This window comes from Rhinopithecus bieti, unplaced genomic scaffold (genome assembly GCF_001698545.2).
Source record: "Rhinopithecus bieti isolate Rb0 unplaced genomic scaffold, ASM169854v2 scaffold_27006, whole genome shotgun sequence".
NCBI lineage: Eukaryota > Metazoa > Chordata > Mammalia > Primates > Cercopithecidae > Rhinopithecus > Rhinopithecus bieti.
Window position 1 is genome coordinate 377,448 of NW_016813373.1, and position 26,518 is coordinate 403,965.

The window sequence follows — 26,518 nt, forward strand, 5'->3', positions numbered from 1 at the left end:
GAGAGAATAGAATATTTGAAACCCTGTGTAACCCAGATCAGCCCCAGCAGTTACAAGAAGACCTTCTTTAGAGGATCCGGTGTCTCCCGGTTGGGCTTCTGCGTCAGAGTTCAGAAAAGGAGAGGGGAGGGATGGGATAAACATCACATGACATCAATGTTGGAATTACTAGGATTTAACCAGAGGGATTTTAAGCACAGCAGGACCCTGAACCCTGCCCATACTGGAGGTGCCCACTTTTGCAAACCCTGCCACGGCAGCTTTCGTAGTCCTATGTGGCACCGCTGTTTGCTCTTGAATTGCCCTCCCAGGAGCGTGGATGGGTGTTCACTGACACACAGGTACCTGCCAGCCCAGTGCCAGTGGTGAGGGCTGCCCACATCTGGGGTGGGCCATGCCTGCCCTTGCAGCTGCCTGGCCAGAGCTCCTGACCCTGGTCTTGGTAGCATCGGGTGGCTGCTTGTAGGTTGGGAGGAGGAGTGTTTCTTTCTGTGCTACTCCTCATTGCCAAACACTCTGCTGCATTTTCCCGCTGGCAAAAGAAGGGGAAGAATAGGTGGTTCCCGATTACGGCACTGCTGCATCCTCAGTGACAATCACTGACACTCTGGGCAGCGGGGAGATGGTGGCTGCATCAAGTCCAGAGGATTCAGAATGACCAGAATGTGTGGGAAGCCTTGCTTACTCATCACGGCCCCCGGCTAAGTCAGATGCTGCCTCCAGAGATTGTTTGTGTGGGGAGGCTTAGTATGTTTATTAAATATACTCAGGGCTCCAAGTTCCAGTGAAACACCCTGCTCCTGGGCCTGGCAGGCTCAGCCTCCTGGCTGGGTGGCAGCAGGTGCTTATGTTTCACTTGGAGCTCTAGGTCCTCATTCTTTCCTCTGCTTCTCAACCTTTGCCTCTTGCCTGGGGGCTGAGAAGACAGCTTTCATTTTTCTGGCTGCAAGATCCTAGTGGTGTCTGTCCTATCTGTCTTTCGTTCTTCCCTAGAAGGTGGTAATAGTATGGGTAGGGTTGCTTTTAAGAGTTCTGGAACTAAAGCAGGCATGAAGAGTCAAGGGTTTGCAAGAAGTTGACCCATTTTGGTTCTAGATTGTGGCCCCAGATCTGCTGATAAGTTGCTTGGATCCTCAGGGAAGTTGCTTTGCTTCCTTGGGGCTCAGTTTCTTCTCCTATGGAATGATGAGTTGGATGACTTGTTCTCATCATCCTCTTCCAAGAGTATGACTGGATTTCCTAGTCTGCAGGAAACCCATTATAGACATTCAATTGCCCAGTGACATGTGGGGTATGCTGTACATTGTATCCTTTTCCTAAAATGTGGTGTGGTCAGAGGAATCATACAGTGGCTTTGAGGTAGAAACACCATCCAACTGGTGTCTCAGGGGAGGGGTGTTGCCATCTTTGTATGGTGGTCGAAACCCTGATAGAATGCCTTAAATCAAATTCCCTAGAAACTGATTGTGAAGTTGAGCTTCTTGTGGCAGTGTTTTAATGAAGGACTGCTCTTAGGAGTTACCCGTAGGTATGTGAGGGAAGCAGAATAGGTCAAGGGAAAAACTAGGCAAAGCCTCAGCCTGGTTCCATGGGCAGCCCAAAGTGTGAATTCCACCACAGCAGTTGTCTTAGCCAGTGGCAAAAGGGCTGGGCCGTTGATAACTCCTACGTTAGGTCGTTATCTGTTATAGCCCCCCATCATCACCAGCAGGGGCAGGAATAACATTCTAGGTGAAGCTGGTCTGTCGGGCAAGGGCAAGCATCTGAAAAGCATACAGGGGTGAGGCAGGTGTGAGTTATTAGCAGCCAACAGTTATGTAGCAGCTAGGGGATGAGACATGGGCGAGAGTGCCACAGAACCTGCCACGTCCTTACTGGTGAGAGCCGGACAGGGAGGAAGGCAGGAGCAGGGTGGGAGAGGGCTGTCCTGGTGGGTGGCTGATTCCTGTGGATGGCTCAGCACATGCAGGGAAGTGTTCAGATGGGGTTTCCAATTAGGCCAATCTAAGTGATTGTTCTAAAAGTTGGGGTGATGTTACATTTGGGGTGGGAGATAGAGTGCCTAGAAAGGGACATGAGGAAGGCCTTAGGGTTATCTGGAGGCTGGTTGTCCAGTGATATATATTTTGACAAAATGAGGAGTGCCTTTATGACTTGCATTTCAGCATAACATCCACACAGAGCTCTGGGGGGCTGCTACTGCAAGGTAGTAGCAGTTCATTCGGAGACAGCCTTCCCACCCTCCTTTTCCTTCTTATAGGTCACTCACTTCTTGGCATGTCTTCATCTTCATCTTTTCCTCCCTCTTTCTTCCACCTCCATCATTAACCTTTTCACTGCCTTTCTGGCTTCTGCTGTCTCAGCCAAGGTAGTTTCTTAGACTCCCATGTGATTGTTTTCCCTGAAAGCTTCAACACATCCTTTTCTGACTTCCTGGACCATGCAGGCCCACCTGCCCCAGTGCCCTGTGCTCCCTTCATAGTACTGACTGCACTCCAGAGTTAAAGTTACATTTGTGTGCGCACTTGCTTCATGGGTGTCTCCCCCATTAGATCACAAGTTTCAAAGGACTGGGACTGAGACTGTCTTACTTATCATCCTGAAATCATAGAAAAGTATCTGTCACATAGTAGGTGGCCCATGAATGTGTTGAATAAAAAATATGGCATTTCAACTCTAAGACATGGAATCCAAGTCCCTCGGGGTGGGACAGGAGCTGTCACACTTGGTGCTGGAGGAAATGGGAGCCTAGGGGAGGGTGTGTTGGCCTGTGAGGTGCAGGAGGCCAGATGTGTGGCTATGAGGGAAGGTGTGAAGCAATTGAATCAGTCCCTGACCTCTTTCCTTCCCTACTCGCTGCTCTATGAATTTTCCTTTCCCCGGGAGTGGTCAGCAGAGGCTTTGGACAGATGCTTCTGAGGGATGAATGGCCTGGCTTTTTTGCTAGCCTATGTTGGGTGCTCCAACCATCTCCTGACCTGAGCTCGGTTAATAATTAAGGAAGCCGAAGATCTCTCCTTGAGATGGAGCCTTGAGTACAGCAGTTCTTAATCAAAAGTCATCTTGCCCCCCAGGATATTTGGCAATTTTTGATTGTTGCATCTGGAGAAGTACTAGTGGCCTCTAATGGGTAGAGGTCAGGAATGTTGCTAAGGCACACAAAGGACAGCCCCCACCACATAGAACTGTCTGTCCACAGGTGCTGGCAGTGCGCAGTGGAAGAAACCCTGCCTAGGCCAGCCCTGCTCTAACCAGCAGGTGCTGCTGCCAGCCTTTGGAGCAGGTGTCTTCCAGAGACCCTTTGCTTCTGAAAGGACCATGGAATCAGCATCTGCCTTACTCCCAGCCCCAATACACTCAGCCCTCCCACTCAATCATAGGCAATTCAGCCTCCCCGGTTAGAGCTGCTCTGTGAAGAGGTTGCACAGATAGGGAGAATGTTTTCCATGGAGCCCTGGGGAACCCCGTTAGAGACCTGTCTCTGGGGCTGGGGGCTGGGCCCTGCCCACATAGCCTCAGCTCAGGGGACCCAGGGGGCCCCTTTCCTCCTGCTTGCTCTGTCTCCATCCTTCTCTCCAATCCTCCTCCCACCCTACCTTGTAGCATCTCCCCCAATCCCCTGGAGATTAATGTGATAATTGCCATGTGTGCCTGTTTACGCAGGGAGTGGGTGAGCTCGCCACCCCCATCAGTCAGGTTCCCAAAGGAACACATTCCCACAATGTCAGGACTGGTACCCACTGAGCACTCCTGTGCAGGTGGGCCGCCGCCCCCGAACTGCTTTCTGTCTGTCATTACCCTCGTCATGCGCACGTGTGCATGTGTGTCACTCAGGGGATGTCACTCAGGGGATCGGCAGGTGAGGAAGATGGAAAGCAGCCAGCATGCCAGTCTAGGGAAGGGCTGGGTGGGGAGGGTGTTGGGAGATGGGAGGAGCATCAGTGCCCCATGTAAGAGGACACTGACCAAACGGAAGCGCTCTTCTGTGATGCCTGACTCATAGGAGGTGTTGCATGAGTGGTGTGGGATGGAGGGGCTAGCATTTTCTGGGCAGCATTCTTTGCAGGGAGGGCCCTGGTTTCCCTTAGCTGCTCCACAGTAGAGGTCTGGGCTGTGAAGGTTCTCGTGGGGCCAGGATCTTGATTGGAGTACTTAGCATGGCTGTCCCGTGTTCCTGAAGGAAGAGTTGCTGGGGAAAATAGAGTGCAAGTCTTACATGAAAGGAGCTTGTGAGAACTGCCACTCTGTCACAGAAGCCGGGGGAATGCTGTAGAGAGAGAATGAGTGATTCTCCCTCTCACTCACGGCAACCTTCCTCTCTTGCACCTCCTGCTGAGACAGAAACGTGCACACCACGAGAAAGAAAACAGTCACAACTCCACTGTTGAACTGGCAACTTCACCCTGACTCCCAATTCATGTGCTTTCTGGGTACTTGCTGCCTTGAGTTGTCGGTTGCTGCTGCTTTTTTTAATCTCAAAGGACACTTGAGTCATTGTTTCTCCTACACTGGACAATTTTGTTTTAATAATGATGAATCAGAAGGAGATTGAAGCCCCAACTGGCCTCAGAAAGAACCGTGCCATTTTGAAAAAGGGAAGCATGCATTCCTTTGCTAGCCTGCTTCCTGCCGAGGTGTGTCCCTTTGTCCTACCGGGTGTGTCACTGACCCATGGACAAGCATGCAAGGGGAGTGGGAAGCCACCTGGCCAGGAAGAATGAAACAGGAGGGAGAGGAGCAAGGTGGGGAGAGGAGCAAGGTGTGGAGAGGGTGGAGCAAGCCTATTAAAAGGTGTGTGATAACCTATGGGAGCTGTCAAGCTACTTTCTCCAAAAGAATCTTTTAAGCTGTCAGTCATCTTCAAGAATCCCTAGGGCCTTGCTGGTGCTGGTGTCGTCCCAGCTATTCTTTTCTCTTTCTAGTTCCCATCCTCCTCCTTTTTCATCCAGCAGGCCCCAACACTGTGGTGGATAATGTTTCCGACAATTCAGAGAAATCTCCACAGATTGAGGGGGGCTATCAGAATGAACTGTATCAGTGTATTTTTAACAGGAGAATCTTCTTATTAGAATTGTGGACATTTTTTGATTAGTTGACCATCTATGCATGCCAAACCCTTAGTTAGGTGCCAGATACAGAAATGAGCAGACAGTTAGGGTTTCTGCCTGAATATAGGTTGAAGCAGCACCAAAACATACTCACAAAATGCTGAATCAAAAGACACTGCTCGTCAATGGTTTTTTATAGAATTGAGAAACACGTTCCAGATTCTGACCCACTGTAGTTCCTACATTTCATAGACTTTATTCCTTGATGTGTTACTAGATTTTCTCTGAAAATGAGGGTTCCATGATCAAAAGCGTCTATGAAATGATGGAGTAAACAAGGTAAATAATGTTCTTTTTTTGTGGATCTCGTCACAGGCTCAGAAGAAAATATAATCTGCTGTGTTTCCCAAATGTCTTTGGTTACAGAAGCCCCTTTTCCACAAAATACATTAACTTCTTACAGATCTCTAGCAATGAGAACAATGTAATTTCGGACATCCTCTTTACAGCATACCTTGCAAGTAGTCACCCATGTGAAATTGCTCTGAGCCACCCTCAAACTGTAGCTCAATTATTTAAGAACAAAAATATCTTAAAAGTCACAATTTCATCATTGCTATTGCTGATACCTGCTAATGTTTATTGGCAACAAAGTCCTATCTGGGTGCTGGATGTAGACTCAGTTTTTGTTGCCAAGGAATGTTATGGTGTTGGGGGGTTTGGCTGCTGGCTAAGCCATAGAGTGAATAAACCCTGTTAATCTGGAACTCTACTGGTGAACCATCAGAGCTAGCCAGCCTTACAGAAGGACTGATTTGTGATCATGAATAAACATAGAGCTAGCTATACAAATATCATTGCAATTCATTTTTCAGCTCATAGGGAAGGTCCATGTCTTAACAAACTCAGAGAAAATGGCTTCCTACCTCCGTTAAAACCCTCCACAACTCTTGGCATCTAGTTCCTCTGCATCTTTCTGCTAATATTCAGGAACAGTTTTCTCTGAGGTCTGGCCCACATCTTCCCTGATTGTATTTAACTGACCAGACTTGATTGAACCAAAGAGCTCCATCTTACACACTGAAATTGGCAGGTGTCTGCATCTGTCCCTTCCCATTCAGAAAGTGTTTTCTTGTTTACTTTTAACTTTTATTCTGCTTCAATTGCAATTATCTCTCTCTGAATAGTGTAGCGGCAAAACAAAACACAAGTTTGGTGAAAGGAGATTGCCTTAGAAGCTGTTTTAGTGGTGTGATTCTTCAAATACCTAAAAACAGAACTAGCATTCAACCCAGCAATCCCATTACTGGGTTTGCTTATAACCCAAAGGAATATAAATCATTCTGTTATAAAAACACATGCATGCATATGCTCATTGCAGCACTATTCATGATAGCAAAGACATGGAACCAACCCAAATGCCCACCAGTGACAGAATGGTTAAAGAAAATGCAGTACATATACACCATGGAACACTATGCAGCCTTAAAAAGAATGAGAACATGTTCTTTACAGGAACATGGATGGAGCTGGTGGCCGTTATCCTTAGCAAACCAACACAGGAACAGACAACCAAATACTGCATGTTCTCCCTTATAAGAGGGGGCTAAATGATGAGAACACATGGACACAGGGAGGGGAACAACACATTGGAGCCTTTTGGAGGGTGAAGGGTGGGGGAAGGAAGAGGATCAAGAAAAAGCAGGTATTGGGTACTAGGCTTAATACCTGGGTGATGAAATAATCTGTACAACAAACCGCTGTGACATGAGTCACATATAACAAATCTTCACATGTACCCCTGAACTTAAAATAAAAGTCAAACTGTTTTTAGTGGATGAATCGACTATACAGTGATAGCTGCCATGATTGGTAAGAGGCTATATTCTGCAGACTGGAATATTTGAATGGGAGATAATTTGGGAGAAAACGAGAATGTCACAGAAGTCCACAGGAAACATGAGGACAATGAATCAAAATATGTTTTCAAAATTTAGCAGTGAGAGGGGGAAAAGGTAAATTGGAGGGACAAGAAATACTTTGCCATAGAAATTCTGAGTTCTGGTCTTAATTTTACTAATTTAGCTTGTGAGTTTTAGGCATGACATTTGACTTTGGCCTTGTTTTTCCAGTGAAGTAATGATAAAATATCTGTTGTAAGTTTCAAATGGGTCTTAGAGTTTGTGTGTGAGAGAGTGGAGTGGGGGTTGAAGGGATTTCAAAGCCCTGCATATGTGAAATGCAATTCAGGAAGACTATTTGGAAAGACTTGGAGGTGCTGTCAGGGCAGGAAGAGTCAAAGGGAAGACTGAGAACCCTTAGTGCAGTGGTACAGCTTTTAGAGAGGCTCCCAGGCTCTATTTCAAGGTTCTAATAAGACATCCTGCTAAGAATTGCTTCTTTCTTTTGTTTAATTCGTAAGATATAATTCTTCCTCAATCCCTGACCATTCAAGGGTCTTGCAACTGATTCATGATATGATAATCCAGAATATGGATTTGCAGGCATTTTTTAATTCACTGAGTGTTAACATTAGAGTGCAAGTGATCACTCTTCAAATCTAGATTTATTCCTTGTTCTGGCCAGAGCCTTGCTGGGGCCAGGCCTGGGCCAGCTCTGTACTATTGTACTGTGATGGAAGAAAGCAAGCTGGATCCAGGTCAGGGGCTGAGCAAGACGCAGAGGACCCTAACATTTCTTCCAAATAATCCTGTCAAGGCCTTTGCTAGCATCCGTGGAATAGATTGGGCACAACCTGCCTTTGTCTTTTTGAGAATTTGCCCAATTTTGTGTGCAGATGCTTAGAACCCACATTACCAAATGCTATAAAACCAGTGGTTGTTTGCATGACCTTGGGAAAGTATCTGACCTTTCTGTATTGTCTTCCCATGTGCTAAGCGAGGGTGTGAGAATATTCCAACTCAGTATATTATGGTGAGGCTGATGCTATGTTCTTCATTATGTACCTGGGAGATTGTGAGCTAACTCATAGTAATGCCAAATTGGGAATGGAGTAAGGCAATATTTAACTGTATTGCGTTGCGCTTGTTACATCACCCTCTGTGAAGCTGCAGGAATGTTAGCTTTACTTATGGAAGATGGCTTTAAGTATTAAGGAACCATTTTTCTTTCTTTCAGACCAATGATGCCTTAGGAGCCACCTGGAATTGGCTGTACTTCATCCCCCTCATCATCATTGGATCCTTCTTTGTTCTCAACCTAGTCCTGGGAGTGCTTTCCGGGTGAGCCAGATGTTTCTCTCTTCTTAACTCATTTGCTGACTGCTAACTGTAAACTAATGCCTCCTGACTCATGGCAGATTCATTCATTTAACCTTCATTTAGAAGACACTTACCGAGCAGTTCTTCTGTGCCAAATGCTTTCTAGTTGCTGGGAATACAGTAGTGAACTGTCGTTCTAATAATCTTGATTTTTTTCAGGAATTAAAAAGTCTTGACGTCAGGCACAACACTGAACACAGTATCTAGTGAGAGTTCATTTATTCATCCACGCTTTCATTCAGTAACTCAGCAGTCAGAGACCTATGTCAAACACTGTGCTGGTTGTTAGGGAAATAAAGTTGAATTAGACACAGGCTTTCCCTCAAAAGTTTCTTACTCTGTAGTGTATTGGGCATCAACTCTCATATTTGTGGCTTGAATTAGTTTATACAAATCTGCAACTATTTGGTGTCCAATACCATGGTAAGCATTGCTAGGAGCACACAAAGTATAAGGTGTGGTTCCTCTCCTTAAGAAACATGTTTTGCTAAGAAGATGATACAAACACATGAAATGGAGAATAGGAGTTCTTTTACTGACTTATACAAGATACAATCATTTGTTTTGGGGAAAGACCAAATCTGTGTAGTCTGAAGTCATCAGGGATAGTTTCATGAAGGATTGGGATTTTGCTTGGGTTATGAAATATGTAGTAGGATTACACAGACTATATGGGAGTGAACATTTCAGGAAGGGGAATGTTACACCATAAGCAAAGATGAAAAAATGGGACTTGTCATGGAGTGTGAAGAAATTATAATGTAATATCTTAGGATAGCTGAGACAGGGACATATTTTAGAGATTCTTTTATTTTTCTAAGCAAAACTGAACTTAATTTTTTGTCAGAGTGGCATACATTCTTCAAATGAAAATTTATAAGGTGGTACTTCTATTTAAACATGGCAGATTGAACTAAGTTGGTCATTTCTTGAAACTCCACTAATACAGAAAATAAATTTTAAGGGCACTAGGACAAAGGGAACAAGAGGAATGACAAGAGATGAGAGATGTCAACAACATTTTTGAACACAGAAAAAAATTGGCAACTGACAGTGGTAGGAAAGCTGAAGTTTAATTATTTAGGGAATACCAGTATAAAAGCAAACTGATTGTCCTTTGGAGCCCTAGAAAGGCTCAGGAATTGGAGACACCAGGTAGGTCTGAGAGCTGGGGTAGGCATGGTGCTAAAAACAAGAGGATTGATGCAAAGTCCTTGTAAGGAACATTAGTCTCCCTGCCCTACCCCACTATAACCTCCAGGCAATGCTGACAGATATCTGCTTCATCCAATCCCCACCCTAGCAAAAGTTAGGAGACTTAATCTCTGTAGATGTGGAATTAGAGAAGCCTGGAATTATACCATCAGGTGCACCTGAGGGTAGTGTTGACATGTTGTACTGAAAACAGGAGGGCTAAATGCAAGTCTACAAACTGAATGTGCATAGTCCAGCCCACTTCTCCTGCTTGACTCTTAAAAACATAGCAATCTGGTAGGAGTTGAGAGGATTCCTCTTTTGGGAAACTGTCTGTCTGAAGAGAAGGGACAAATTTATACTGATATTTGGGGGAGACCAGGGAAACAGGTTCCCATCTCATCATCTTTGGTGAGACTCACTATATTAATTACCTATGGCTGCTTTCAACTAATTACTGTAGCTCTGCGGCTTAAAACTGCGAGAGAAACTTTATTCTCTTATAGTTCTGAAGGGTAGAGGTCCAAAATCTGGCAGGGCCATTGATATAGTTTGGCTGTGTCCCCACCCAAATCTCACCTTGAATTGTAGCTCCCACAATTCCCAGGTGTTGTGGGAGGGACCCGGTGGGAGGTAATTGAATCATGGGGGTGGGTCTTTCCCATGCTATTCTCATGATTAAGTGTCACAAGACCTGATGATTTTATAAAAGGGAGTTTCCCTGCACAAGCTCTCTTCTCTTGTCTGCTGCCAAGTGAGATGTGCCTTTCACCTTCTGCCATGATTGTGAGGTGTCCCCAGCCATGTGGAACTGTGAGTCCATGAAACATCTTTCTTTTGTAAATTTCTCAGGCTTGCGTATGTCTTTATTAGCAGCATGAAAATGGATGAATACAGCTGTGCTCCCTCCAAGGGCTCTAAAGGAGAATTGATTTTCTTCCTCTTCCAGCTTCTGGAAGCCCAAGGCATTCCTTGGCTTATAGCCACATCACTGTAGTCTCTGCCTCTGTGATCATATTGCCTCTTGTTCAATGTCTGTGCAGTTTCCCTCCGCTTTGCTCTTCTAAGGCCACTTGTCATTGGATTTAGGGTCATTTTGATAAGCCACGATGATCTCTTATCTGAACATCCTTAATTTAATAGTCTACAAATATTATTTTTCCAAATAAAGTAACATTCACATATTCCAGGACTTAGGATGTGAACAAATCTTTTGGGGGGCTTCCAGTCATCCCATTACACTCACCATTCCACAAGCTCCAAGCTTGCATACAGAGTTGCCAGTGAGCTTTTGTGCCATGCTCTGAAATATAAACACACATCTAGAGATCATCAGCATTTGAGGAAAATGCCCAACACGAAAGAGTGAAAAACAAAATCATGAATAAAAAAAGGAAATTGAGGAAATATGAACAATGCAGGGAATAGAAGATAATTTTAAAAGCTGTATTTGCAATTAGAGATAGAAGAGAAACCATTTCATTTACAGAATAACAGGCCAATAAATAAAAAAAACCATTTAGAGGTTAAGGGCTCTTGGAAATTAATGTAAAGTGTACATTCATTTTACAAAGTAAATTTACATTAAATATAAAATGAAATAATGTAAAATATAAGAATGTAATAAAATATAAAGATAATGTTGGAATATAAAATTGATGAAATTACCTAGAAAATAGAACAACAAAACATTATTGATCCAACTTTTAACTATAATAGGAGTTCTATAAAAAGAACAGAGAAATGGAAAGGAAAAAAATTAACAAAAATACAAGAAATGTTCCAGAACCAAAAGACTCACATTGCCAGTTTAAAAGATGTGTTGAGACAGATGCAAGGATATTCTTTCCAGCATTATTTCATGGTAGTGGGGAGTTGGAGGCAACTTGGGTGTCTATAACTGGGAGATTATATAGGTAAAACATTGGGTGTATACCATGGCATAGTATGTAGCAGTGTGTACTGTGGCATCCTATGTAGCACAGAGCAACAAATACTGTGTACACATGAAACATAAGATATCTTAAGAACATAGATTTTAGTGAAAACAAGAATCACTGTGATATGATACCATTTACATAAAACTACATGCACACAAAACATACAGTTTGTGAAAATACATTCAAATCAAAGGCACATTTTGAATATATTGTAATTTTAAAATTTTATTTTACTTTAATGATAATTTTTATAGCAGGGAGATAGAAGGTGGGTATGGAGGTAAAAGGCAACAAATGAGTGTAATTAATAATGAAGTGCACACTGAAAACTCAGCATGACTAATGGAAAGCAAGCACACCAAGGTGAATTGTCATGAAATTTCAGAACATCAGATTAAAAAATATTCTGAAAGTGCCTGGTAATTAGGAAGGAGATGGAATTTATCTACAAAGAAATAGGAATCAGGATAGCTTTGGGCTTCTCAATGGCAACAATGAAAGTTAGTAACAAATAGAGAAGTTCCTAAAACTTTCATAAGGAAAATAATTTCCAAGATAGATTTCTATACCTAGCTCAAATAACAATTGTTTTTTAGGATGCAGTCACAATATTTTTAGATATTCATTTTGAAAAAGTTACTGGTGAATGTGAGTCACTAAAAATAAGGAAATAATTGAAGAAAGAGAAGAACGTGATACTCATGGAAACAAGGGATTCGATGGAGGAGAGAAGGAAGAGATTGATTCCCAGGGTGTTGAAGGGAAGTCTAGGATGACAGAAGCCTAGAGATTATCAAGCACAGATTTGAGTAGGGTGACAGAGGCCTCTAAAAATGCTATCCATAAGAAAAAAATAAAACTAATGTATTCCCTAATGTGTGTTATTATATTCAAAAGAGCTTATGGTTTTGCTGAAACTATATACAGTCATGTGCCACATAATGACATTTCAGTCAATGGCTGATGTATATGCAACAGTGGTCCCATAAGATTTAGTGGAGCTGAAAAATTCCTGTGGCTTAGTGACATCATAGTCATCTTAACATCATAGTGCAATGCATTATTCCCATGGTTGTGGTGATGCTGGTGTAAAAAAGAAACCTGAATTGTCAATCATGTAAAAGTAGAACACGTATAATTATGTACAGTATATAGTACTCGACAGTAAATGACTATGTTACTGATTTGTGTATTTACTTTTAATTGTTATTTTACAATTGATTCCTACTTACTTAAAAAAAAAGTTATCTGTAAAACAGTATCAGGCAGGTTCTTCAGGAGGTATTCCAGAGGAAGGCATTGTCATCATATGAGATGACAGCTCCCTGTATGTTATTGCTCCTGAAGACCTTCCAGTGGGACAAGATATGGAGGTGGAAGACAGTGATATTGATGGTCCTGACTCTCTGCAGGCCTAGGCTGTGTGTGTGTGTCTTAGCTTTTAACAAAAGATTTTAAAAAGTAAAAAAGAAAAAATAAAAAAAAAAAGCTTATAGAATGAGGATGTAAGGATAGAAAATATATTTGTACAGCTGTACAATGTGTGTTTTAAGCTAAGCATTATTGCCAAAGAGTCTAAGTTAAATTTTTTAAGTTCATAAGGTAAAGTTATAGTATGTGAAGATTAATTGATTGAAAGAAAAATGTTTTAAATAAATTTAGTGTAGCTTAAGTGTCCAGTGTTGATAAAGTCTACAGTGCTGTACAGTTATGTCCTAGGCCTTCACATTCACTCACCACTCACTTTCTGACTCACCCAGAGCAACTTCCTATAAGCTCCATTCATGGTAAGTGCCCTATATGGTGTACCTTTTTTTTTTTTTTATCTTTCATACCATATTTTTACTATCCCTTTTCTGTGTTTAGATGTATTTAGATGTACAAATACTTCATGTTGTGTTATAATTGCCCACAGTATTTAGTGTGGTAATATGCTCCATAGGTTTACAGCCTAGGAGCAGTAGGTTACAGCATATAGACTAGGTGTGCAGTAGGCTATACCATCTAGGTCTGTGTAAGTACACATTCTGGTGTTGGCACAACAAAATTGCCTAGCAATGAATTTCTCAGAATGTATGCCTTTTGTTAAGTGATACATGACTGTGTGAATACGTATGTTATGTATTTGTATACACACACATACACAATAAAACACTCTAAGCATTTAATTCCATGAAATATGAAATTGTTACCAGTAAGAAATATAAGCATAGTAGGTAGGTTCTCTATTCAGCTCAACTGTCAACCAGATTTATGTTGCTGATGCTGAATTTTGAGATAACCCCTTACGGTGCTGTGATTGCCTTAAGTGGATGGAGGAGGCTGAATATGGGGAGGGAAAGGAGATGTCAAAGACTGAAATCTTAGGTTCCACAATAAGGAAGTATTTAGGTAATATCTAAAACGGAAAGATAAAGGCATTTCAGTGTTTAAGTATAATATTTAGAAATTTGGAAATGAATACCAGAAGAAACAGGTAAAAGAGTTGAAAGTAATTGCCTTTGGGGAGTGAGATTCAGGGGTTAGGAGAGGTAAAGCAGAGGGCTGCCAGTTTTGCATTAGAAGTCTTTCAAAATTATTTGACTTTTTAAGTTCTACATGTGTTACTTTGAAAAAATAGAAATTAAATTTTAAAGTAAAAATATTGCACACACACAAAAGTGTAGGATGAAAGGCGTATAGAAGAATATTCATCTAACATCCGTGGGGGAAGGACTGGCATGGAGAGAGACCAGATTCAGTAGGATTAAGCAGGAAACAACCATAGTAATCCAACTACGTGGTACTAAGAGCCTGTGGTGGTAATTTGTGAGATGGATATGAGGGAAAAACTGAAGACATCGTAAAGAAGTAAGAACTTTAATAATGTTTATTTTGAGTGGAGAGTCTTAAGACGTAAGAGATTTCTTCTATATTTACTCATTCAATGAGTGTTTGTTGGCATTCTTTGTGCCTAAGCACTGCTAGAAGTTACTGTCTCCAGCCAGCTAGTACCTACAACTCCAATGTGCACCCTCCATAACTCTGGCCCCCAGAGAAGCCTGACCACAGGACCTCCTCTTGTATTTCTACTGAGAGGATAATGTCATGTTTGTGTAATCTTATCTGATATTCTTTGTCCTAAGTGTGTATATATTTTAGTTTGGAAAACTTAAGACAGATTCCTACTGTATATTTGGGGAGAAAAGTAGATGCTGTGCTAACGAAAGCCACTGGTGTTCTGGATGAGGCTCCAGTATAGGTTCAAGTTGTGTCTTAACAGAGCTGGAAATGGAACAGAACACTATCCTACTGGACAGTGCCTTGTGTCTGACCACATGGACTCTCTCTGGTTTGGAATCACATCTTTTCATTCTCTTACATCTTTCTCTGCATGGGATAGAGTTGTACATTGGAAGAGGCATGGGCTTTAGCATCTGACATTCATGGGTGAGAAGCCTAACCCTGTAAGAAACCACTTATTAGCATTGCGAATTTGGATAAGTTACTCTGAGCCTGCTTCCTCCTCTGTAAAATGGGATAGCAAAAGCTCTCTCATATACAAAACCCTAGCCCAGGGTCTGGCATGGAGTAGCCCTTAGCTCTTATTAGCTGCCTATGTCCTTCGATAATATTAACATACATTTTCTCAGCCTGTTAGGTCCAGGTGGCCATCACCTGCTTAACGGCCTGTGGATGTTCGATTGAGCCAGCTTTGGGGCCATGGGCTCCTCTGGGAGATGGCCTGCACAGGTTAGATGTCATGGAACTGGGATGGCAGATGCCTCCTTAGTACTTCTGGAGAAGCCTAGGAAGTGACAGTGACAGCTGGGAACAGCTGGTATGAATAAATTTTGACATTTAAAGGAGTGTTCACAATAGGGGCCTTATAGGCTGGGACTGAAATCATTCTGACCTGGTTTCTTTTTCTCATTCTGAAGCTCAACACAGTTGGGGGTGGGCTTTATTGGTGTCTGCAGGGGGTTCAGCAGCAGCCAGTCCTGTGTACAGGAGGGGCCATGGGTTCTCTCTTCTGCTTGGTTGGCTCTCACATGCCTTTGGAAAGATTGTAAGCTTTCTCCTTAGAGTGGGGATTTAGTGAGGATTTAATTCAGAAGCAGCCTGGGAAATAGGTTGGAAACCTAGGGAGCAGGTTTCTTGTGACCTGCAGGCAGCTGAATGTTACGTACCAAGGCTGTTCCCAAAGCAGAGAGAGACAGAAATTAAAGGGGGAACACACATGGCTCCTAGGTTGGGCAGGTGAGGGAGAGAGTCCACGTGAGAGGGGGCAGGCCGCATCCACTGGTGCTCAGGGACCCCTGGATGCCAAGCGTGGAAATGACTGAGGCACCTGCCTCTGAGGCACAGACGTTGGTGGGAGGAAGGCTGTGAGGTATGTTTGTTGCTCATATTTAAAGAGGAAGTATGGAGGGAAACATTGTAGCATTTTTACTTGTCTCAAAGGAAATGGGATTTGATGAAAACTATTAGCTTAGGCATGAAGAGAAGCAGAGCTTTCTGTCTCCATGGAAACAAAGCAAGGCTGCATAAGCACATCCTGAAATGGCCGTCAGGGGCTACAGGGCAGAGGCTCACACAAACAGAAATGACCCTGAGCCATCCCCCTGTCACCATCCATTGTTCCCTGGGCTTCTGAACAGGGGAAGGTAAATATGGGGAAGCAGTTGAGCTGTTTCAAAACCAGAGCAGGGACAGTCAGGCCAGAGACTGCTTCCATATATGTGTGGGGAGCAGTGTGAGCTCTCTTGTGTAAAGCATGCCATAGTTTTCAAAGTGCCTTTGCTTCTGTGTTCGTATTTGTTCTTTGCAATGACTCCATGCAGTAGGTGGATAGTATCTTTATTTGGAAATGAGAAGAGGGAGGTTTAGAGATGTTAATCTCCAACTAGTCACTGGCAGAGGTGGGGCCAGAGGATACAATTTCTCAACTTCTGGTTAGGTGCTTATTTTAGTGTATACTACATGGCCTCCATTCAGGAATACTGACACCTAAGGTGGCACACACAGAGAAATGCTGCCAGTGGTAAGCCTGGAATATCATCTTGACCAAGATGATATTGGCGCGAGTTTTAATGTGTATGTGCATTGATGTACACACTTATTCATGCACACTGATGTTCACATTCACAATGTAACCCGGTATGTGTACAGGGTGGAAGATGCCAAGACCCACTGTCAAGGTCCTGTTGCCCTAAGACTAATGGGAAGTGGTGAACTGTCCATAGTAGAAGAGGAATTCTTCTGGTTGCATCTCATGAATGCATAGAGTGGCTCCCACGGCAAGCAAAACTACAGCTGTCTGCCTTGCTAACAACTCATGTGCAAACTGATTCTGTGAGATTCAGCAAGTGTTTATTGAGTGTCTGCTATGCAAAAGATACCTGGTTAGACATTTAGAATACAAAGATGGGTAAAATAAGGAGATTATAGACTAATTATGGAAATGTTTCAAAAATATATGTAATGGAACTCTAAGTTCAAATAGTCCAGAATGCTAGTCCCTCCCTAAAGCTGATTTTTTTTTTCGGATTCATATATGGAGGTCACTAATTTTGAGTTCCTACTATCTTGCAAGGCATTATTGAGGACAAAAAGATGAATAAGACCTAGGTCTTGGCCACAATGGGCATATTAACAACTATAACTTCAGTGTTAAACCTTGCATCTCCTGTTGGACGTGCCGTTGCATATTAGGAGGTGGTACCTAAGTGTTTCCCAGGTCTGACCTGAGACAGGAATGGCTGCTGGTCTTAAGAAGGAAATTATTCATGCCCAGCTCAGTGCTCCAGATGAGATCTCTGAGGGGAGTTGGTGAGTATTAGTTTGATGTATACCTGCTCCTCCCAAGGCTGGCTGACATTGAAGGTGACTGGCTAAGATAAAGGAGAGTAATTCTGCTGGGATTCTAACACTGGAATCAACCAGTAGAAAGTCAATGACTGACTCACACAACAGTTACTAAGTACTTGTTGTATGTGACTCACTGCTAGGGGCTGGGGATACCAGGTCAAACAAGGACAGAGAGCTGCTACTCCTCAAGCAGTTTGAGTCTAGGAACACATAGCAACAGGGGGGCATTTAAATTAGAAGGGGCAAGGATCAGGTAAGGGTTCATGCCCAGCTCAGTGCTCCAGATGAGATCTCTGAGGGGAGTTGGTGAGTATTAGTTTGATGTATACCTGCTCCTCCCAAGGCTGGCTGACATTGAAGGTGACTGGCTAAGATAAAGGAGAGTAATTCTGCTGGGAAATCTAACACTGGAATCAACTAGTAGACTCACACAACAGTTACTAAGTACTTGTTGTATGTGACTCACTGCTAGGGGCTAGGTATACCAGGTCAAACAAGGACAGAGAGCTGCTACCCCTCAAGCAGTTTGAGTCTAGGAACACATAGCAACAGGGGGGCATTTAAATTAGAAGGGGCAAGGATCAGGTAAGGCCAACTGAAGCAGGTGACAGTGGTGTGTGCCTCTGAAGAGCCAGTGATAGTTTACGGGCACAAGGGAGAAGCACATTCTAGCACGGAGGCACAGGCAGAGACTCATCGAGAAGGGCTTCTTGGGTTAAGCCGATAAGTTTAAGCTTGATCCCAGAAGCTTGGGGGAGGTTTTAGATTGTTAGATAAGAAGATGGCTAGATTTTTGCATTTGAAGATGATCACCCTGGAGAAGGTACATACAGAAGCAAGACTGGAGGCAAACAGAGAGGAGCAGTAGTTCAGGCAAGAAGCAGAGAAGCAGCGAGACTGAAGTACAGCAGTGGAGACGGAAAGACAGGACAGCTCCAGGAGGTGTTGGGGGCCAGGTGTCAGATCTGCAGGACTCGGGACTGTGTGGGTATGTCTGAGTGGGTTTGGTGTGGAAATCAGAGGGAAGTCTCCTGGATTGCTTTTAGGTTTCTGAATTGAGACTGTAGGTGGCTCGGGGAGAACACAGGCCACAAGGTAGGTCTTAAGGGAAAGAGGTCAGGTTTTGGCCCTGCTGAGCATAGGAAAGCATAGCACACTTCATGGCTTTTGGCTAGTTCACAGGAGTAGAGCAGGGTTTGTTTTAAGTTGTTTTTCTTGTAAGCTGTAATTTTTTGAGACTGTGCTATCCATCAAGGATTGTGCCAATCACATGATACATATTGTCTCATTTAATCCTCACAGTGACCGTATGAGGAAGTACTAACTTTCTTTTATAAATAGAGATACTTGGTCATAAATAGGGATGCTTGGTAATTTGCCAAAGCAAACAAAGCTCATGAGCAGTAGATTCAGAATTTGGACTGAGGTCTGCTAGGCACAAGCACCTATGCCTTTAAGCAGATCCTCCAGATAGTTTAAATGTTCTTTATGGAAGGAGATTGTCTGTCATCTAGTACAGCAGAACTTGATGGAAATGAACGGGTCCTTCATGACGGCCATGGCACATGGAACTTCCCAGTCCTGTGGACAGGAATTTCCTGTGTGAGACCCCATTTTGATGACCAGAGTGGGGTGTTCATAATTCCTACACTGACGAGGACTTTTCCTGGGTGAGTTGTGTGACCATGGGGGTCACATAAAAAGCTTATGGGAGCTTGCTGAGAGAATCTGCATTTCCCCAAGACACTGCTTAGTGTATCAGTTGTGAAAATTGTATCTTAGGGTGAGATAAAAATGATTTGAGGAAGACAAAACTCTAAGTGTCATTTGCACCTGCCTCCTTGTTACAATGGAGGACACTCGGCTGCAGAGTGAAATGACTTGCTCAGTTTGTAGACAGCTATTTAGTGTTAGAACTTGGGTAGAAGCTAGCTGCCCTGGCTCCCTGTCTGGGGTGCTTTTTCCTCCATGCCCTACGTATTGCCTAGTAGTAAAATACAGACTCTCTAGATAGTCTAGCTGGGTTTGAGTTCTGTTCCTGTCACTTGCCAGCTATGACAATGATGTTAGGTAAATTATTTCACTTTTCTATACCTTCAATTACCCAAATGTGAATAAGGATATTGGTGTTTGTCATATAAGATTACCGGGGAAATGAAATCAGATAATACATGTTAAGTGTTTAATACCTGGGAGATAGTAAAGACTTAATAAATGTTAGCTGTTAGTAGCAGATTTCTTCTCTTGAGAGCCTGGTTTACACTCAGTAGGTGGGGCTGGGAAAGAGCCATTCTTACCTACCAAGTACTCCCATTGAGTCAACTAGCGTGAGCTCAGATGTTTTCAGATACCACTGGTAGAGCTGACCATCTATGGCACCCTACAGGGAACAGCAAAGACAGACTGTGCCCTTGGGCCCCACATGAGGCCGTCAAGTTGGACACTCCCCCATTTGAAGTTCCTTGGAGTACCTGGGCCTTTCTAGTCTCTGCTCATGTGGTCTGGAGTAAGCCTCTAATTTTCTTTGTTAAATTCCTGCTCATCCCTCTCAGCTTGTTTTAACTTTGACTTCTTTCACGAGATCTTTCCAGGTCTATACCCCCCACTCTCATTTTACAATTAGTATTAAAATCTTTCTCCCACATGTTCCCATAGCACTATGTGCCTGTTTGTTATAGAATCTGTCACTCATAGTAACATCACGGAATTGTTATATAATTTAATACTACTAAAGATAAGATCTAATATTTATTGAAACCTTGCCATCTGCCCAATACCATGCTAAATGCTTTATATACATTATTTCAATTAATTTTTGTAACAGCCTCATGAGTCAGGTACTGTTGTTTAACCCCATTTTATAATTGAGGAAATGGAGACTGAGAGTGGCTAAGAGTCTTGCCTAAGGGTACACAGTCTAACGAGAGGCAGAGCTCTCCTGCCTTCTCCTGGATGCACTGTCTTCCTGTGCTTTGGAGTCACAGATGTCTCTGTCACCCATTCAGTTTTGTTTCTTCTGCTGAGGTCTTTCCACATAGTTGGATTGCTCCTGATATCTTAGTGCCTTGTTTTTGTGTTCCAGAAATGATTGATGAATTGAAGGGAAACCGAATAACATCAGGACCCTCTTAGGGGATGCCATACCCGCCATGACCTCCTAGGGGATAGTATTGCAGAGAAGAGGAACAGGCTGGCATCTTAAAAGTCAGGAGCATAGTCACTGGTATTGGAGATACTCAAAAAAACCTCCGGAGAAGCTGTTCGCTTTCTGGAATGGTGATCCCAGCTTACAAGCATTACAGACAAGTAATTGTGACAGGTTGGACACTTTTACACTTGGCCATTGCTAATTTTTTTTCTTCGAGTTAATTCCTCATACCCTTTGCCCATTTTCCCATAAATTGGCATATTTATCTTTTTCATATGAATTTAAATTATTTGCATAATAAGGATATTAACCTTTTATATCATATGTGGCACATGTTTTCAGAATAATCACTTCTAAAGGATTGCTAAAGCTGTTATTCTATAGGCAGTTGTGGGCAAATAAGGCTGTTGGAAGCAGAAAAAGACAAAACAGTTATTCTTTTTTACTTTAGCGCATTTGGTTTATAAAGCATTTCATGTGTTTGATTCTCGCGGTAGTCCTAAGAAGTATAGTAGTATTTTACAAATAAGGAGATTGCAGCTCGAAGTGAGCAAAGTGACATGCCCTAAATTACAAATGTAAGTGCGATTTTATGACTCTCAGTCCAGTGCTCTTGTTACACAAAGCAGTGCTTCCCCTTATGGAGTGGGCATTTGCAATGGGATCTTTGCTGCTTGGCTTCTACTCACAACAGAGCTGTGATTTACACACATGCCCCAGCACAACAACAAAGTGCTCTTTTGAGTTGATTTATTCAACAGATATTTAGTGCCAAACACTGTTCTCCAGATGCTGGGGATTGGAAAACTCCCTGCCTCCATGGAGCTTATATTTTTCTGTTGCACATGTAATCTATATTTTATGTAATATTATCCCCATTTTAGGACTCTAGTATTAGGAAGAAGTACAATCAGCACCAACACCCTGAAATTGCCCTGTGTTGATAACGCTATGGGCTGTGAAATGTGAATGTGAAATATAATGCAGCTGCTTTTGCAGGAGAAAAAGGCTCTGGTTTTCTTGTATTAATTAAAGTTCTGTCTCCTTTCAAAAATTAATTTCTAGTGTCTCTTGCTGTTATCTACCTTGAGAAGCAGAGGCAGTGTCAGGATAGGTGGTTCTGGGGGCTCAGCCAAGGTGAGAGCATCCTTGGCTGCAGAGGTATGGCGGGGGTGGAGAGGTGAAGTCATAGCTGGGAGAAGCCAAGAATCCTATCCAGAAAGATTGCATCTGAGAGGCAGGGTGAAGGTGTTGAGGGAAAAGGAATAGAGAAATCAGTAAGTAGAACTATCAACATAAATAATCAAAACAAGGTACTATTTTACAAGCATTTATCCTTTTTAAAGCAAACTGTTGACAATTAGATTGGGACTTCATTAGGTGCCTTTTGGATATGAAAACAATAACCATATATAAAAATGCCTCCATGCTCTGTTGAATTTTTCACACATAAAATTTCTGGTTGACCAAGTTCTTAGGTAACTGAAGCATCCTTGTAGCTCCTCATCCATGCTCTAACTTAGTATAGGTAAATCTTCTAACACTCTGATACATATATACCTATATATATACATACACACACATATATACATGTACACATATATACATATCTGTGTATATAACACCCATATATGCATACATACACACATATTTTCACACATGTGTGTGATGTTTTCTTTTCATGTGCAAACTCCAATGCATATACTCCAGGATTTATCCCTTCATTTAGTACTGAAGGGACCCAGTAGATAATTGTACCATTCTCTGAATTTGCCTTGCACAGTGACTACTTTTTTTTTTTTTTTTTTTTTTGAGATGGAGTCTCGCTCTGTCGCCCAGGCTGGAGTGCAGTGGCCGGATCTCAGCTCACTGTAAGCTCCGCCTCCCAGGTTTACACCATTCTCCTGCCTCAGCCTCCCGAGTAGCTGGGACTACAGGCGCCCACCACCTCGCCCGGCTAGTTTTTTGTATTTTTTAGTAGAGACGGGGTTTCACCGTGTTAGCCAGGATGGTCTTGATCTCCTGACCTCGTGATCCGCCCGTCTCGGCCTCCCAAAGTGCTGGGATTACAGGCTTGAGCCACCGCGCCCGGCCGACTACTTTTAAACTCATTTCAAGAATGTTCCATTTTAAAATCTAGTTTTATGTGTTTTTCAGAGGAGGAGATAATTTTACTTAGTAAAATATAAGATGAAGTAACATTTAAAAAGATGGCTTTTTAGATAGATGAAATAAGTTCTGGTGTTCTATTGCACAGTAGGTGATGATGGTTAACAGTAAGGCATTGTATATTACAAAGTAGCTTGAAGAGAGGCTTTTAAATGTCCTCACCACAAAGAAAAATGATACATGCATGAAGTGATGGATATGCTAAATACTCTGACTTAATCATTATACAACATATATATGTATAGAAACATCAGATTGTACCCCATAAATATGTACAATTACAATGTGCCAATTAAAAAATAAATGAAAAAGATGGCTCTGCTAAGAGACAGACCTGGATTTAATGTTCCGATCTGCTGCTAAGCTCTGAAGTGTACATATTCACTTAGATATGAGGTGTCTTAAGCTTAGGATGCCCCAAACAGAATTCACTGTTTAACTCCCTTTCCTCATCACTAAACACAGTCTCTATTCTTTCTATATTCTCTGGTTTTCTTTTACTCTTTCTGTGATTCTTTTATCACATTTGTTATCCAAGATAGAAACCTGAGTTAATCCTGGTATCTTCTCCTCACTTATTCTCTGGGCCTAATTGCTTATCAAGACCTACTGATTAAGTTTCATAAACTATGGGCCTGGACTATAGCAATTGTCTCTTTAAATGTTCTGTCTGCTCTAATGCAGCCTGCTATTCATGAGAAAACAGTCTTTACAAACTAGACATTTAATTATAGAATTTGTACACCTTAGTTATTTATAATGGGATCCCATTGCTTAAATGATAGAATCACTTATGTATTCACTTAGCCAGTTTTTAATAGATGTTGAGCTTCTGTGTGGCAGGCAGTATTGTAGATATTGGGAATACAGCAGGGAACAAAACAAAAATCCCTGCCCTCATAAAACTTGCTTTCCCATATGGGGAGATTCTAAGGACATACATTCCAATTTAGGTAAATGAAAAGACAGACCCTGCTCCTGAAAAGGAATACTTCAAATTACAAAGATGTCTGCTTTCTCCACTTTAGTCTTTAATGTGATATTGATAAATGTAAACAATGGTTTTAGTAAATTATATTAAAATTTATCTGAAAATATAAATGTATAAGAGTAGCCAAGACATTTCCTTAAAGAACAATGAGGAACAGGAACTTTTTGTATAGGGAGTAACATATATTCTAAAGCTACAATAATTGAAATGATGTGATATAGGAATACAGGAACCAAATATATATATACACACACACATGACATATATTGTGTGCGTGTGTATATATTAATTTACAGTATATATGAGTGTAAAGGGTCATTTCAAATCATTGAAGATGAATCATTCAGTGAATTGTGTGACTGGCTAGTTACCTGGAAGGACAAAATTTGAGTTGGAGCCCCATCTCATATCTTATATCAAAATAAATTGCAGGTGGAGCTAGTACATGCATTTTAAAAATTAAATCATACAAGGATTCAAAGAAAACACGGACAATTGAAAAAAATCTTCAAGGGAGAAGACGTTTCTAAGCATTATGCAAATCAATAAGCCATAAAGGAAATAATTGGTACATTTGAATTTGTAAAAATAAAAGTACACTGACTACTATAATTTATTAATAACTTCCAAAAACAAATGAGTTAGTTTTGAATTTTAGATTGATTATATAGAGGATTCAGGAAGGTGATAAAAAGATGATTGATAAGTAATAAGATTGTAATAAAGCTCTAGTTCCAGACATAAAATGAGGATTTTAAGCACCAATGGCTGAAATGTAAAGTGAGAAACAGGTGAAGATTTCAAGTGGTAAAATAGTCAGGACATGATGAATGACTGACTGTAAGGAGTAGGGAAAATCACCTAGTATATTATCCCAAGATTCAGTTGCAAATGTTTTGGAGAACTTTTGTTCCATTTACTGATATGAATAATAGAAGAAGAAAAAAAGCTCTTATTCTAAGAGGAAGGTTTGTTTAATTTTAGACATAGAAAGTTTGAAGTTCAAGAGGCCTGAACAAGTAGATAGAATCATCCAATATCTGAATCTTAAGAAAAGAGGGAGGAAAGATATGATACACTATCAGAACACAGTAGAGAAAATGGTACAAATACTTAAGGTTATCCATGGAGGGAAGGTAGAGAAGAAAAAACAGCCACAGATAGAGGTTTCTAGAAACACCATTTAAGAGAATATTAAGATTTTCAAAAGGACAAAACAGAAACATCACATCATAGAGGATGAAGAAGTACAGCGTTTCAAAAAGGAATGAGAAGACCCCAAGTGCTGAATGAGTCATAGACATCCAATACACAGTTGACTAAAAAATAGCTGTTGAAGCTGGCAATGTGGAGGACGTGTCTGTGTTTTTTTTTTTTTTTTTTTACTTTGAAATAATTATAGAATCACAGGAAGTTGTAGAAAAAATTACAGGGAGGTCTTACATGTTCTTCCAGTTTCCCCCAATGGTAACATCTTGCATAACTGTAGCACAATACCAAAACCAGGAAATTGACATTGGTGCAATCTATAGAGCTTCAGATTTCACCAGTTTTACATGCACTCGCTTGTGTGTGTAGTTCCATGTAATTTTATCACGTGTACATTTGTGTAACCACCACCACAATCAAGATACAGAACTGTCCTATCACCATAAGACCTTTTGTACTACCCTTTATAGCCACACCTACTATCCTCTACCCTCGCCAATGCATTCTTCTAATTTTGTCATTTCAAGAATGTTAAATAAGTGGAATCATAGGATACAAAACTTTTTGAAATTGACCTTTTTTCGCTTAGCATAATTGCCTGGAAGTCTATCCAGGTTGTTGCATGTATCACTTGTTCATTCCTTTTTATTTCTGAATAGTATTCCATGGTATGAATATACTATGGTTTGTTTCCATGCACTCCTTGGAGGACATGTGAATTTTTTTCAGTTTGGGCTATTACAAATAAGGTTGCTATGAAGAACATTCGTGTACAGGTTTTTGTGTGAACATAGTTTCCTTTCTCTGGGAAAAAATGCTCAAGAGTGCAGTCGCTGGGCCATATGGTAAGTGCATGTTTAGTTTTATAAGAAACTGCCTACCTGTCTTCCAGAGTGGCTGTTCCATTTTACATTCTGAATGCTAGCAGTGCATGAGATTCCTGGTTTTTTTTCCATATTCTTACCTGTGGGCTTAAAAAAATTAAATAATATACAGTGAACATTAATAAGTATCTTATTAATTAACAAATTTATCTTGAAGTTATAAGACAATAATGTAGACCCAGGCTGGGCATGATGGCTCATTCCCGTAATCCCAGCACTTTGAGAGGTCGAGGCAGAAGGATTGCTTGAGCCCAGGAGTTCGAGACTAGCCTGGGCAACAAGACAAGACTCAGCCTCTTAGAAAAAAAAAAAAATTAGCTGGATGTGGTGGCATGTGCCTGTAGTCCCAACTATTCAGGAGGCTGAAGCAGGAGGATCACTTGAACCCAGGAGGTCAAGGCTGCAGTGAGCTGTGTTTGTGCCACTACATTCCAGCCTGGGCAACAAAGTGAGACCCTGTCTCAAAAAAAATTGTAATAAGATAGACCAATGATTATTAAATCATGTTTTTAAAATTACGGACCAGTAAATTCTCAGGAAAGTAATAAACAACAAAACCAACATTGGTTGGGTAGAAAAGATGAACACAGAGTTAATAACTTTTAATTTTAGCAGTTAAAGACTTTAAAACAGGCCGGGCGCGGTGGCTCAAGCCTGTAATCCCAGCACTTTGGGAGGCCGAGACGGGCGGATCACGAGGTCAGGAAATCGAGACCATCCTGGCTAACACGGTGAAACCCCGTCTCTACTAAAAAATACAAAAAAATTAGCCGGGCGAGGTGGCGGGCGCCTGTAGTCCCAGCT

At 41.7% G+C, this 26,518-nt stretch overlaps 1 protein-coding gene across 1 annotated transcript in view; it reads left to right on the top strand.

The window, feature by feature from the left end:
* The window catches only part of LOC108512687 (voltage-dependent R-type calcium channel subunit alpha-1E), a 313,873-nt gene that overhangs the window by 140,937 nt on the left and 146,418 nt on the right, over positions 1–26,518 (top strand). The window contains exon 7 of the mRNA XM_017848045.1: positions 8,187–8,290. Within this exon, the coding sequence (XP_017703534.1) occupies positions 8,187–8,290 (104 nt within the window). The remainder of the gene's footprint in view (positions 1–8,186; positions 8,291–26,518) is intronic.